The following is a 15458-nucleotide window of genomic DNA, read 5'->3' as shown; positions in this document are numbered from 1 at the left end:
AACATGTAATTTTGGTTCATTATTTAAATTTTAAATTAAAAAAATTTCACCTTAACCCTTTAAAGTGTCTCTGTTATATTAAATTCTATTTATTTTGGTCACAAGTGATGTGAATTTTGATTGACATAACACGCGTTTATTTAATACAATATTTCTCATAATTTATCATATGTTTTCAAATTAATCAAATTAGTATGTTAAACTATCGAAAAAGACTACTTTGGTTTAATAAAGACATTTTAAAGCACAAAAATTACTACTCATACTCATTTTTTTAAAATTGATTACTATAAAATATATTTTCCGAAAATATTACTTAAACTTAATAATTTTATAAATATGTAGTTACATTTAAGATAATTCATAATATGTTATTTTAATTTATAATCATTGAGAGAAATCAATATATAAATTATCGTATATATATATATATACACACACACTTTATTTTAATTTATTTATTAAGTATATTTCACAAATAATAATAATAATAATAATTAAAATGAATGATATTATAAATACACAATTAAACTAATTAAAATGATTCATAATATGTTAATTTAGGCTAAAATACAAATCTTTTATTTCGTTCAATCTACAATTTTGGTCATTTTATTTGAAAATAAAGACATTTGGTCTTTCTATTTTAGAAAATTTATAATTTTGATACAATTCTTAATTTTGTCAAAATTTATTTCCTTTGATACAATCCTCAATTTTCATTAATTAGATCATTTCTTGATGATAATTTAAATGAATATGATAGGTGTAAGATTTAATTGGGTTAAAATATAAGAAACAAAACAAAAAATTATAAATTAGACTAAAATTGTAAATTTTTTAAAATAAAGAGAACAAAAGTCTATTTTAAAATAAAAGAATCAAAACTCCATATCAAACAAAATCGAAAAACTAAAATTATATTTGATTCTTTGAGAATAGAAATCAAGAAATAAATTATGTATATGCACACATGTCTATTTTATTGTTCAATTTAGTGAACAATAATAATGACTACAAGAAATTGCAAATAAGCGACCCAACGTTCCCTAACAAATCCGTTGCTAAATGGTCTCTCTCTATAAAGGACATTATATTTTTATTCTTATAAATTCAGACCCTAAAGAACAATATATACCCATTATGAATAATAAATATGTTAACATAATATTCATAATAACAAAAAATAAACATTCAAATTTAAATAATTATATATTCATTAATTTTTTAAGTTATACATTTCATATAGATATTTTATCATATAATTACTTAGAAAAAGAACATAACGTAATAATAAATTTTAATAAGCATAATATTTTTAATACAACATTTTTTTAATTCAAAAATATAATTTAAGCATTTATGTAGTTATATTTAAAATATTATTAAATACCTTTAAATTAATATTTTTATTTATATACATATACTTTTAAAAATACTAAATAAAATATCAAAAGTTTATAATTTAAACAAGTTGCTTTATATTATTCTTGTGAACATATAATTTCTATTAGAGAAGCTCTAAAGTTTTGAGTTCCTATGCATACCGTTTCTGTCAGAAATCAGAATAACAACTGTATTAGAGATCCTCTAAGTGGTATTATATACTTAGTATTGGTATGTTTCAAATCCTTTGCATCCTAATGAATCCTTTTAAATAAACTTTATATATGTTTATGTAATTAAAGAGAAAAGAACGTCTTTATGTGTTGATCATGCATGTGGATCCGTTTGGAGTAATGTTGCTTTTGTTTGAGTGGACTCCATCAACTCGATTATTTTTAAAGAATAATTAAAGGTGAAGAAAAGAACGTTTGTTTGAATGGCCATATCCTCACTTGAAACAGGTGAAAGGTTATGCTTTGAATCAAGAAAACTTGCGAGTGTGTATGATAGGTAATAAAATGAAAATTGAACAGTGTGTTGGTGTGGTGTTAGAGATATTGATTCATAAAAGAAATAGTCAGTAGAATTAATACTGTGACGTTCAGTTTGAAAAGTCAAGCCCGGGGACTCATTGTCGAAGTTGCTTTTGGGAGACATATGATTCATTTTGGAAAACGACCACTTGGCCAACATCGTTTTCACTCTGATCTTTCTTTTTGGAACTTTCTTTTATTATTTTTCGATAATGTATTTGCTTCATCGTCTTGTGTCCCAAATTAGCAACATACTAGGTCCCTTTGTGAAAGTTGGGAAAGGGATAGTGTGATATTGTTGTAATAACTTTAACTGTCGTGAATGATTGTAATGGATTTTATATCTAAATTTCTAATAGATTGGACTTATGGTATGATTCCATGACTCTTAACACCCCAACCCTTAACCAAATAAAGTTGGCTGAATCTTTAACAATATTCTAGATCACAGGTTCCTTCCCAACCACGTACAATTACGTTCTTTTTCATTTAGCAGCATTGCATTGCCAGCTGCCATCCCATATTATTGGAATATACACAAACAAGAAAAAACAGACAAAAAAGTGGGTTAGTTTATTAGTTAGGAGCAAGAGGGAGAAAATACGTACGTTTGGGGGAAGAAAGAAAGTTGCACTAGATCTAATCTATTAGCAAATATTTGTGTCTGTTCCGGAAGCTTGTAAATCAATTTTTTTGAGTTAACAAAAAGAATATATCGTAAAGCTTCTGATAAAAATTCTGAAGTAACCAAAATGACACGAGATTGTTTCAGTTTAATTAAAAAATTTGAATTTCAATTGTAAGTATGATTACCTGTCGTGAGTGATGCTTATTATCTTTACAAAAAAAGAAGCGGATGGGATGGCTCGAACATAGTAGTGAGTACAGGGTTCAAAATTTAATGGGAGATCTCATGCTTTTTATGGACATAACCTAATCTAAAATAATGGGATAAATATATGAAATCACGATTACGCTTCAAAATTATTGATGATCACTTAACCCTCAACATGAGGAGCAACATCTTTGAATACGGAGGATGGTAAAGTTCCAACAGCAACAGTTTGAGTATATAATTAATGTATATATAACCTGCTGTCTTGTGTACTGTGAATTCCATGAAGTGCTCAACAACCAACTTCCCCCAATCCTGTTTCATCATCCTGCTCAAGATTTGGTAACACTCAACATGTTCAATGATTACAAGTTAGAGGGGAAATTTATTGGTGAAATATTGATTTTTTCTAAAAATCCGCAAATTTGGATTAATTGCATTTTGGACTGTATTTTCCAACCACTGTGATTTTGACATTTAATAGCAAATACCTGTATGCTTATTATGTTTATTTTATGTTGTATTTTTGAATTTTCTTAGAACCACGACAACGTGGAGGTGGAATCGAGGATTAATCACAGTTTGAAGTGTGTGTTTCGAGGACATCAAATATGTTGAATTGTAAAAAAAGTTATAAATTATTTCTTCTGCTGAAGCGTGCATAGAATACATCAAGATGAAAACAAACACCTTGGGAGTATGTACTTGAAAATGTTGAAGTAAAAATGTATAAATATAAGATAAAGTTTTACGTTGAATAGAAATAGAAAATTGAGCATCATATAAGTGAAGAAAAAATTTATAAACTCGAACTTTAAGATTTTAGGTTAAAGTGTGGTGTCAAATTCATTTGTATGTTTACTCATGTCATATTTTTTATATGTTTTCATTTAATGATCATTTGTATTTTTGTATTTGATGTAGTTACATATTAAAAATTGAATTTGAGACTTATAATTATGGTAGAACAATCCTTCTCAATTGATCACATGCTTGACCGTCATTCAATGTATATGCTTCTTAGTTCTTACTATGCAACATTAATTCTTGATTTCTTGTATTACGTTTACTGCTTACAACACTATATCCATTTCTTAACAAAAATAAATTTTCCCTTCCCTCTATTATTTAATTCAGACATATATTTTTTTTAAAAAAAGTTTACAACAGTTATTGGAATTTTTTAAAAAGAAAATCCCCAAAAAACTGTTTTAATATTTTTCATAAAATTTAAAAATAATAATTTTTAAAAATTCCAAAAACATAAAACTATCTTGCTGCATTTAATAATCATCTAGACTGCCATGACTAAAACACTAAACGGAGTAAAAGTTTGAAAATTAAGGAAGAAAAATATATTTTATCCTACTTGTAATTATTCGTATTATTGAAAGTAGTTTTTTAAAATTAAAATTACTCAACTCCTATTTGATACTAACTACATTAAAAGATAAAATAGATATTTTGTTTTTGTTTTGAATATTGATAGTAAAAGGTTATAAATACATAATTATATAATTTTGTAATCGATAGAAAAATAAAATGAAATTTAAAAAATTATATTGAATTAATCTTTAAATATAAAATTTTCCTAAGATCTTAAATGTTTAGACACGCCCTAATAATTCATTTAATATTTTAAATTTAAATTTTATTTTCGCCTTAGAAAAAAAAACCCACAAATACTACCCACACTTGCCCTGCTCTCTAAAAACATAAAGTAGCTAGCTAAACAAATATGTCAAGCACAGCCAAATCTTTCTCTTATTGAAGAGTGAAGATGGTAGCTTTCCACAAAATAAAGTTTGGAACCTCTAATTACCTATTATAGGAACTTTTGGCCGAAAATATGGTTCACCAAAATCCAAAATGCATGGAGCTTCCCTAGTTTAAACCTGCAACAAAGATAAAGCGTGCTATCTCCCTGGATTTGGGCCAACCTAGTTTGAGCTTCGATATCTATTAGGCCTGCTGGCCCAAAAGTAATACTATTATTCAACACACAAAAATAGTTGTTGAAGTTCAGCTTGAATTTTTATTTTACGGTTGCATTATTGGTTTGAACTTCACCAAAGATAAACCTACGCGAGTTGGGTTAAAAATTCCTTAACATGATGTGGATCTACAATCTATGGTCTGTATGGTTGTGGGGGAGAGAAATAAAATGCATGAAAATAGAAGATAAATAATCAGAGAAGAAAGAAATAGGTAAGAACTAAAAAAAAGATATAATGTAAATATATATTTAGGCTGTGTTTGTTTCTACCGAGACAAACAATTTACAGCAGGTATTAGTGTTGGTATTTGTTACAAGTGATTGAGGAGGGAATTCTATTAAAATTGTTGGGACTCGCTTATTTTTATTCATGTTTCTATTATATTTTCTTCAACAAAATATCATTATTTTTCACTTTATTTTTTAATATATATTTTTACTTATTTTTAAGCGTGTCCAAAAGAATGTGTTAAAATATATGTTTTTAATATTTTTATCTTTTTTATTTTTTATCTATTCTATTTCTCTGTTCTCTGTCCAAAGACCCAGATATTTTGCCACCTCGAAACACGGGGAATGTTTCACTTTCGGGTGGTTCTTCCTATACATAGTATTCTCGTTACAAATTTATGCCTATAAACTATTAGACATGGATCAGACGATGCAATCTTGCCAAGGAAAAGGTTATTTTGGAAATGAAGATACCTAATTAAACTTTTCTTTTGGAGAGCTAGTTGGAACAAACTCCTCAAGCCACCTACTTCAACTAAAGAAGAAAGCACATGCAGAACGTCTTGCAATTATCCTTACGCCTGTATTGTTAGCATAAACAATCAAGGTTCTATATAAGTATAATACATGTATTGGATCGATAAAGATTACATTTCTATCGATAGTCTAATTATTTTTTTTCAATTATTGATAATCTAATGAATATAACTTAAGTAAAACGTGAATTTTATTGAATTAATCTTTAAATTATAATTTTATATTATTTTAATTATTTATGTTAATCATCATCAAAATTAAAAAATAACAAAAAATTCATATTTATATTTAATATATTTTAAAAATATATATATTACTATATGGATGATGTATCAAATAATTATCAATTAATATAAAATTATATTTATATATATGTATAAAACTAAAGTGATTTTAATGTTAATATTTACTCTTTTTTTTTTAAAAAAAAAACTAATATTTACTCTCATCATTACTGATTTGTTTTTATTCATGAGAATCAAAGATAATATTAAAAGTTTATAATAATTCATGCATCTTATTTGACAATTGAACTAGATCAATCAAAACTACTCTAATTAGAATCATCATTATCATTCTAAAGATGATTTTCTTTTTCTATATCCGTTAAAATCCCTTTGATCTCTTATATATGATTGAAATCGTGGATAATAGCACAAGACTATCCACCAAAAAAAATAGCACAAGACTTCGTGATACCTAGCTTTGCGGTTGAAGCATGGTTCAATTACTTTACCCCTTTTCATATCATCAAATGTTCTTAAACCTTGCCTTTGGCTTTAAGCATGTTTTTCCATCTTCTATATACAATATAGTTTTCTGTCTCTTTTAGTCAGAAGATGCGGAACTGAACTGCTTTTTCCCCCCATGTTGAAAACTTGAGATTGTTCCATCTTAGATGGCATCCTTTTCAATCACTGGTCCCATAAAATGCAAAACATTTGCCTCATTTTCCCCACTGTCCTTTTCTGCTACCTATAATTCTTGTAATATTACCATTTCTAATAATCTAACAAGAAAAGTTCGTGCACATAGCAATTCTCTATCTTCATTTTCATACCAATCCTCGTGTCATAGGAGCTTGTATTCTGAGAAGCTGCAGAGAGGCCAATCCCTGATTGCCTTTGATGGCAATAACTCAGAATCAGAAGCGGAAGATGATCATGCCCTGGACTCAGTAATGAAACTGTACTCTGCCTTCAAGAACAAAAACACACACGAATTATCTGCAGATGAGCGCCGACGTGTGAGCAATTTCCTCTCATTCTTCGAAACCTTCCAAGGAAGAACGGTATCTTTTCCTCCCTGCTTAGGTAGGCTTAGTTTCCGTTTTTGAGGGTAAAATTCATTGTTTGGATAAGCATATTCAAGCAACTTTAAGGAATTATATAAGTTATGTTTTCCTCATAGAAATCATAATAAATGCTAATAATATATTATCTAACTCATTATTTTAAACACGTGTTATTATCTTGGTTAAAAATGATAAAATTAGTGAATCTTATATCATACTTAATGTTTCTCTCTATTATTGATTTTGTAATTTATAATTAAATGATAATATATTTTTTGTTATGAAAGCATCCATTTTTTATCCAAAGCCACTCCTATAGCTTGTCATCAAAACAAGACCAAAGTAAATTAAGGGAGAGAAGGCCGTAACTCTAGATGTGAAATATCTTCTAATTCATATTTGTCTTGTTTCTTTTTCTTTTTTTTGGTGAAGATTCATATTTGTCTTGTGGTGCACCACTTTTGCATTGCAGCAAGTGTTGGAATTCTTTTCTTATCTGACAAGTATATTAGGAAACAACATTCAAATTATATTTAAACCGACTCCCCATGAAGGCGTAAATGTTGGTCTCCAGTGGAAATTCGGTAAGCAGCCTCCATGATCATAGCAAGGAAATCAAAATTATGGTTAATTTCTATGAATTACTTGTGTAATAAGAAGCTGTCCTTACAATTTCTACGTTGCAGAATGGAACAAGATACACCTTCCCCTTTGGAAGGGTTTCGGCTTACACATAAGCCACACTTACCACGGAAGAGCAGTAATAAGGTTTGTTTAATCTTGGATCATAAACTCAGCGAAAGATTGAGAAAAGATATCAATATTTGAATTTACTAATTAAGATTTCTCATAGTTCATAGCATCATTTATGTCTAATTCAGGAATATTGAGACGTTTATGGAACCACTGCTCCACTTGAAACCCTTTGGACTGGTAAGCAACATCAAGTTTTTAAACTAGAATATTGGTGTTAATCGCCTTACTACCCTTTTCGTGTCTCATGCAGAAAATGAAAATAGGCTTGGGAGAATTCATGGAGAAGATAGCCTCATTTATGGTGTCAGAATTCGGGAATAAGGCTAAAAGAGTTTTATACCTTGTTCTGGCCGTGTCGTCCCTAACTGCTTTCTTATTCTTCATGAAACTAGCTTCCTAGAAACCTGTCTTTTGAATCATGCCAAGGCCAATTTATTAATTTTAGTGACAAAAAGTAACAGTTTGGCTTTAACAAGGTAGCCTTCAAGACAAGATTTGGATCTCTTATATTCCTTCTTTGATGTTACAGGAACAGAAAGACACTAACAATTACCTATTAATTATATCTCTTTTTTATTTAATGATAGTCATTTACCAATTTGTTTTTTTAGACAACATTTACATATTTGTAGTGTTAATAATTCTAATAAATGATAGAGAATGTATTAGAATAAGTGTATTTTGTTAGCAATCCTCCTCCACTTAGTGGTATATTATTCACTATAGATGGTAATACAGACTATTTGGTTCAACGCATGCTAACCCAAAATGGGGTGTCAATTGTAATGGCCGAATAAAAAAGTATAATTTTAATTTATGTTTCTAAAATGAGAATCAAGCATAATAAAAACCAAATTTTGGGTTTTTTTTTCTTCTAATATTTTTAAGCTAAGTCTACATAGAGTCTTGATGGAGTCAAACTAAAACGGTCCAAGTTTAAGATGAGTTTAAAATTTAAATTCTAAACCTTATAATTTATCAAACTAGTTTAGCTTTACCCTTACAATTTATAACAAGTTTAGCTCAACCTCGTTGACTAACCCATTTTGACATTTAGATTCATTATTTTGACATTTTCTATGTAAAGAAGTTTTTTTTTTATTACTGTCATTGTTAGCTTTGTTGCTAATTATTTTTTTTATTATAAATATGATTAATCATTTTTTATGGAACCTCTTATTTTTTTAATTTTTTTATTTACAAGAATAAAATCTAAAATCTTATTTAAGGTGAATAAATTTAATTTTAATATCACTCAAATTAATAATAAATTATTATTATTATATGTAAAACAAGTTTTGTGCATAGTAATTTTTATTCAATTCTATTTTTTATTCTCTGGCTCTGCAAATTGCAGCCTCTACATTATTATACAATGTATACTTTTGTGCATGTTAAAGATGAAGAGAAGATTTCCTCGAATCATGGTCTTCGTGGAAGCAAGTGCAACAAGAGAGTGACATTCACGATCTTCCCACCTCTCTCACTCTCTCTCATACCATATTTTCTCGTTGAAAGTTCCTCTCTTTCGGATCACCACATGACCGTTTCCTTCTCTGTTATTTTCCCGAATAAAAAATAAAGAAAAAAAACACCCTTTCTCTCTCTCTCTCTCCTTTGCGTTCTTGGCGTCTTTTCTTGATGCGAGAGTTATCTCTCATTTTTCTATTCCATGTAGTTTTTACCTTTGTGGGATTCTTTGACCCACTTCTTTCTTTCTTTCCTCCAAGTCTCTTTTTCTCTTTTGTTTTCTGAGCCCAAGGTAGTCTTTTTATTTTGCCATTCTCGTTGCGTGGAAGATTCTACCAAGTGGGTGTGTGTGTGTGGGTGTTTGTCTTTTTCTCTGCGTTGATGGGTTGTTGATGTCTCTGGGCATTGCGAAAGACATGGGTTTTGATGACAAATTGAAAGACAATGAGGGTGCAGGGGATGATGATGCCTCTCGGGTGCACGCGGGAAAAGCTGGTACTGATCATGAAGAAAGTGAAGATGAAGGAGGAGGAGGAGGAGGAGGAGGAGGGACCCTCAGCAGATACAGGAGTGAGAGTTCCATTGCTGCTACCGAGGATGAAGATGATGATGATGAGGAGAGGAAGATTGAATTAGGCCCTCAGTACACTTTAAAGGAACAACTCGAGAAGGATAAGGTTGCGTTTGGTTTTGGTTTCTCTTGTTTTTCTTTGTTTTCTCTTCGGAAAGATATATGAATTTTTCAACCACTCTCTCATTTGTGTGTGTGTGTGTGTGTGTATAGGATGATGAGAGCTTGAGGAGGTGGAAGGAGCAGCTTCTTGGAAGTGTTGACATAAATTCTGTTGGAGGTAATTCCGTGTAGAATTGGCTTCCATTTATTCATTTATCCTATTATATGATGAATTATTTCAGCATTTTGAATCATGGTCTTAAAACCGAAGAAATATCATTCTTCCCAGATTGAATTAACTATTTTGGTCATGGATTTGAGAAAAGAAAAATAAATAAATAAATAAAAATTATACCACCTTTTGGAGACTTGAATATCTCATTTCTTCATTTCAGTTTTTTAACATTGATACTGTTACCATTTTAACATGTTATCATTATTTGGTAATTGCAAATGTATTCATATCCAAGGTTCTTTTAATGGTTTATACATATTAGTGATATAATTTGAACTGGGAATATTCAAAACATGGTTTCATTTACTGAGATTCAACAAACAATTGAATCGGTATATGGTTCCATTGTAACTTGCCCTCATGAAATCTTTTCCGGTGAAACTTTTCGTCACCTAACTTCTTGTTTGTAATGTGAATAATTCAGAAACTCTGGAGCCAAATGTGAAGATCCTTAGCCTTGCAATTAAGTCTGCTGATAGACCTGACATTGTTCTTGCAATACCAGAGGGAGGAAATCCCAAGGGTTTATGGTTTACTTTGAAAGAGGGTAGTCGTTATAGGCTAATGTTCACTTTCCAGGTTGAGAATAACATAGTTTCAGGTCTCAAATACACCAACACTGTGTGGAAAACTGGTATCAAAGGTACGTGCAATATGACTCTCTCAATCATCAGATTTTGTCCATAAGTTTATCTCATTGTTAAGCCTTGTTTGTTACGTTACAGTTGACAGCAGTAAAGAAATGATTGGAACCTTCAGCCCTCAAGCAGAACCTTACACACATGAGATGCCTGAAGAGACAACACCATCTGGGATGTTTGCTAGAGGACAATATTCAGCAAGAAGTAAGGTAATGTATCACGATGTGCTTCCTTAACACTGAAGAGATTATTTCTCGCTGCATACTGTTTGACAATGACCCAAGACAAAGGCAAAAAAAAAAAAAAGAAAAAGAAACTAGTAACTTTTGTGCATTTAGTATTTACTATCCCATTGCATTTTTCAAGCAACTTTATCAATGAATCAACTACTTTCTTTCACTAGAGAGTTACTGCGTTAATGTATATGGGTTACAAAAAAAGGAGTTCATTCTAAACTAGACTCTTACTGCTTCCTTATTGATATTATGACATTATTTTGGACATCTAGTGAAGCTGAATTAATGCCTAGTTTGGATCTATCAGCCCACCAATAAGTGTTCTAATAAATTTGATGCCGGACTTCATGTGCATACCTTCAACCACTTATTTAAAGTTTAAATTTACGAGACACTCATTTAATTCTTGTAGAAACTTCTGTTGTAATGAAAGTCTTTGCATATGGATTAATGTAACCTAATTGACTTCTGATTTTGTTTCTCGTTTTTTCAGTTTGTTGATGATGACAACAAGTGCTACTTAGAGATTAACTACACTTTTGATATTCGAAAGGAATGGCAGTAGGAGTCAACGGACTTGTCCTTAAGTGACATGTTCAATCCTAAATCATTGTTATTTTGTGCTGAAATCTCCTTCAGTGTTTAGCTGCTTCCTTTTCATTGTTTAATTATTTCTAATCCTGTCTGAGGCCGGTAATTTGAACAATGATGAGAGGATTTGAAGATGAAATTGTGGTATTCATTTGATAGATAGATAGTTTTGTCAATAAAATTGAGTTTTGCCTTTTGGTGCACAACTATGCTCCTTGTTTCTTCTCAGGGTAGCAATGTAAGTAATAAATATGGTTTTGAATTCTGATTTGTTATCTATTCTGCGAACTTGTGGGAATTGTTAACTTTGGGTGAGCACGGCCACGCATGAACAATTTAAAAAATATATTTTTATGGTATGATTCTTTAATAATTTTTTTTATGGCAGAAGCTATTCTATCTTTTATGCGGAAATAGTTAAACCCTTTTCAAATTAACTTTAGTTTTCAAACATTTTTTATTAAAAAATGATTTTTTTGCTTTGTTTGGGGAAAAAATAAAAGTCCAAGGAAAGCAATATTTTCGGCCCCTTTTCTTTTGTCCAATTATTTTTTTGACTTGCTTCCATTGGTAGTGTATCTGTCTCCTCCTTTTGAGTTCATCACTTCATTGTTGATATCTAGTTCACAGTTTGAACATTCAACATTTCAACCCAAACGGCCAAGTCCAAAAGGAAAAAAAAAAGTGTGGTAAAACCCCGTACTAATTCGGTCTTAGGTTCAAACGTTTTAGTATATATTTTTTGTTTTTTTGTCAAACACGTGGATGTACTGAACAGACCTGGCAGTCAATTAATCAAAGTCAAACACGTTCTTAATTTCATGATATTGCAATAAAAATACAAAAGTCATGCAAAATGTTAAAATTAACAACAAACATAAGCTAAATGTTGAATTCTCAAGTGAGCAAATAAAAGAAATTATTGATTGGATTCTTCAAATAGGTGATGAGGGGATCAAATTGAGTCCCTTACAGCAAAATTCTTTTGGTTTGGAGTGGGAATGTGCAAGAAAGAAAGATCCATTGGTTCAATTGGGAAAAAATGGCTAAAGTAAAAAAAACAAGGAGGCATGGGGTTTAGAATGGTGACTGCTTTCAATAAATAAGGCTATGTTAGCAAAGTAATGGTGGAGGTTGTTAACACACAACAAATAACAATTCTCTTATGGCTAGAGTTCTAAAAGCAAAATATTTTCCACATACCAATGCCTTAGAATCATGGAGAGGATCTTCTCCTAGCTACACATGGTCCAACATTTACTTAGCAAAGGAAATCATGGATGAAGGGACTATTTGGAAGGTGGGAAATGGGATGAACATATTAAGGTTTGGTCGGACAGATGGATCCCAAATTGATTTGACAATAGAATCTCCACACAGCCTCAAATAAGTGATGATGGAAACTTGATGGTGTTTGAGTTGATAGATCCACAAACCATATCTTGGAAGGAAGACATGATTAGAACTATGTTTCCAAATCAGGAAATCGAAAATATTCTTGCCATAGAAAATGGGGTGTGTTTAGTGAAAATGGACTATCATTTGGAACTTTGAAACTGTCTCTAGTGCAACAAAAAGATACTTATAGCAAGATATTTGAAAGTCAAATTTGCTCCAAAGTGCCAAAACTTAGTGTGGAAAGGGTCTACCAGAATATTGTGCCTGTTAGGATGAATCTCCATAGGAAAATGCAAGATGTTGATCCAGAATGTCCTTGTTATGGAGACCATCGAACATGTTTTTCTCTTTGTTTTGCAAAGATGTTGTTCCTATTTGGTTTGGTAGTCAATTGAGTGGAAGGGTACTTAGCCCATTAGCCATATATAATGTGTATTTTGTGGATAGCCGATTGTTTGATTAAAGAGATGTGTTTTTTATGCCGCAATTTTTAGGCCTTATGTGGTCCCATCGTCTGATGGAGTGGGCTGAAATGCATTGGTAGGTATTCTCATGTACCTTTTCCATAGAGTTGAAAAGACATAGAGATGATGAAGAAAATCTTACAAGAATATTCATTTTCCGTGTGATGCACGAGATCAAATTTTCCATCTTGTTTAATTCCTCATTTTTATTAATTTATTTTGGAGCTAAAACCCAACTGGGTCAACGTAGTGCCAGATTAACAAATTAGTACAAGCAAACAGGATATGCTTACTTACTTTTGCATATGCTCCAGCTCCACCACCGCGCACTTGCCTCCTTGACCATTTGAACTACGTTAACGTCATCGTTAGCCTGTTCAAATTCACCACTAAAGTAAAAGCAGTGTCATAAATCGTAAATTCAAAACCCACCATAGCAAGTTAAGAAAGAAAAAAAGTGAAAGAGTTAGGACTTGACATTTTTTGTATTTTAGTTTTAATTTAATACAATCTCAAGTCATTTACTAATAGATAAAGAATTATTAACTAATAAATAAAGAATTAAAGACCTCGCAGTTAACAAACCTAAAACCATACTCTTGGGTTTTTTGTCCTTGAGTTTGCCGATAAAAATACTCTATATAATGGCATTGCACACTGCTTCCAACCGCAGGGGTACACTAATACTGATACAGTAAAAAAAATTGTGGAGAAAGAATGGAGATGGAGGGGGAGATTAAGAATCTCATCATGGTATGGACCATAGCTCCAGCTACAATGTGTTACTGCCACAGAATTGGGAAGCTAATCCCAGAAGGCACATCAAGACTCATAGCCCTATTCCCAGCCATAGTGATCCTCCTTCTCCTCCCTCTAAGACTCATCTCCATTCACCTTGGAGGCCCTTCTTCTTTCTTCCTTGGTTGGCTTTCAACCTTCAAACTCATCCTCTTTGCCTTTGGAAAGGGCCCCTTATCCTCCAACCCTTCCCTCTCTTTATCTCACTTCGTCCCCGTGGCATGTTTCCCCATCAAATTCCAAAATGACCCAAAAGACCAAATCCCCAAAAAGAAACACAAATCTCCCCTCAATTACGCTTCAACCTCAATGGTTATCATATTAGCCGCTCTGATTCCTATATACGGGAAAAAAGAGTATTTTCACCCAAAGTTTGTACTTTTCTTGTATGGCCTCCACATGTACATTGGATTGGAGTTCATTTTCGCCATGATCTCCGCATTAACTACAAAGCTTATCGGGGTTCAGCTGGAGCCGCAGTTCAACGAGCCATACCTATGCACATCCCTACAAGACTTCTGGGGAAAAAGGTGGAACATCATGGTCAACCGCGTCCTGCACCCCACCGTATACGAACCCGTGATGAATCTCTCTGCCCGTGCCCTGGGGAGAAAGTGGGCCCCACTCCCTGCCATTCTCGCTTCTTTTGCCGTTTCCGGATTGATGCATGAACTGGTTTTTTACTACATCAAGCGGGAAAAACGCACGTGGGAGGCATGGGAGCCCTCGTGGGACGCCACGTGTTTCTTTCTCATCCACGGGGTGTGTGTGGCCGTCGAGGTCGGAATCAAGAAGAGTCTTCTCATCAGAGGGAAACAGTGGCAGGTGCCGAGGCTGCTGTCGTGGCTGCTAACGTTGGTGTTTGTGGTCTACACAGCGATGGGGTTGTTTCTGCCCGCGCTAGCGCGATGTCGCGTTTATGACAAGGCAACCACAGAGTTTACCGCTTTGACCCAGTTTCTGAAACATCTTTACGCTCTTCCGAGTCTTGTTCGTTAGTGATTAGTTTGCAAATCTCACACCACTAATGATCCAAAATTCTTCATCAAGTTTTTTCCTATACTGCAGAGGATTTTTTCTCCGCGCTCCATCTAATTTAGTATATGTTTGATTCCCTTGGTTTTTTACTTTGCATTCCATCTAACGCAAAGGAGATACCTTGTAAAATAAAAATTGAGTTATGTTGATATTGTCTGATTTTAAACAAATTAATGTTGTCGGTCATTCTAAAAGAAAGCAAGCAAAAATATATAAGTCATTCTAAAACAGTGTGAGGGCTGTACTCCAGAACTGATAGAACCCAACTAGCAAGGATATTATTAGCTACCGAATTATCTTCCCACGGGACATGGGACACCTTCAACGTTAACGTTACGCCAGCTAC

At 32.1% G+C, this 15458-nt stretch overlaps 3 protein-coding genes across 4 annotated transcripts; all 3 read left to right on the top strand.

Annotated features, from left to right (window-relative positions):
* Nucleotides 1-6194: 6194 nt before the first annotated feature.
* LOC114387771 lies at nucleotides 6195-8599 on the top strand. 2 transcript variants are annotated; one of them, XR_003661407.1, is made up of 5 exons: nucleotides 6195-6831; nucleotides 7285-7396; nucleotides 7499-7580; nucleotides 7694-7745; nucleotides 7819-8599. XR_003661407.1 is itself a non-coding variant. In XM_028347970.1 (5 exons), the coding sequence occupies exons 1-5, from the start codon at nucleotides 6417-6419 to the stop codon at nucleotides 7966-7968; spliced, it is 789 nt and encodes a 262-aa protein (XP_028203771.1). In that variant the 5' UTR covers nucleotides 6195-6416; the 3' UTR covers nucleotides 7969-8599. The 2 variants fall into 2 exon arrangements, 1 of the variants encoding a protein (XP_028203771.1); XM_028347970.1 differs by having other exon boundaries at nucleotides 6195-6809.
* Nucleotides 8600-8969: 370 nt separating this feature from the next.
* LOC114387204 (rho GDP-dissociation inhibitor 1-like) lies at nucleotides 8970-11680 on the top strand. Its single transcript, XM_028347344.1, has 5 exons — nucleotides 8970-9715; nucleotides 9823-9889; nucleotides 10371-10589; nucleotides 10672-10796; nucleotides 11317-11680. The coding sequence occupies exons 1-5, from the start codon at nucleotides 9431-9433 to the stop codon at nucleotides 11386-11388; spliced, it is 768 nt and encodes a 255-aa protein (XP_028203145.1). The 5' UTR covers nucleotides 8970-9430; the 3' UTR covers nucleotides 11389-11680.
* Nucleotides 11681-13850: 2170 nt separating this feature from the next.
* Nucleotides 13851-15282, top strand: LOC114387354 (acyl-CoA--sterol O-acyltransferase 1-like). The gene has a single exon (XM_028347527.1). It carries the CDS (start codon nucleotides 13994-13996, stop codon nucleotides 15071-15073), a length of 1080 nt encoding a protein of 359 aa, XP_028203328.1. The 5' UTR covers nucleotides 13851-13993; the 3' UTR covers nucleotides 15074-15282.
* Nucleotides 15283-15458: the final 176 nt, after the last annotated feature.

The sequence above is a fragment of the Glycine soja genome, chromosome 15, assembly GCF_004193775.1.
Source record: "Glycine soja cultivar W05 chromosome 15, ASM419377v2, whole genome shotgun sequence".
Lineage (NCBI taxonomy): Eukaryota > Viridiplantae > Streptophyta > Magnoliopsida > Fabales > Fabaceae > Glycine > Glycine soja.
Note: the sequence above shows the minus strand (reverse complement) of the source record. Positions and strands in the feature narration are given on the sequence as shown.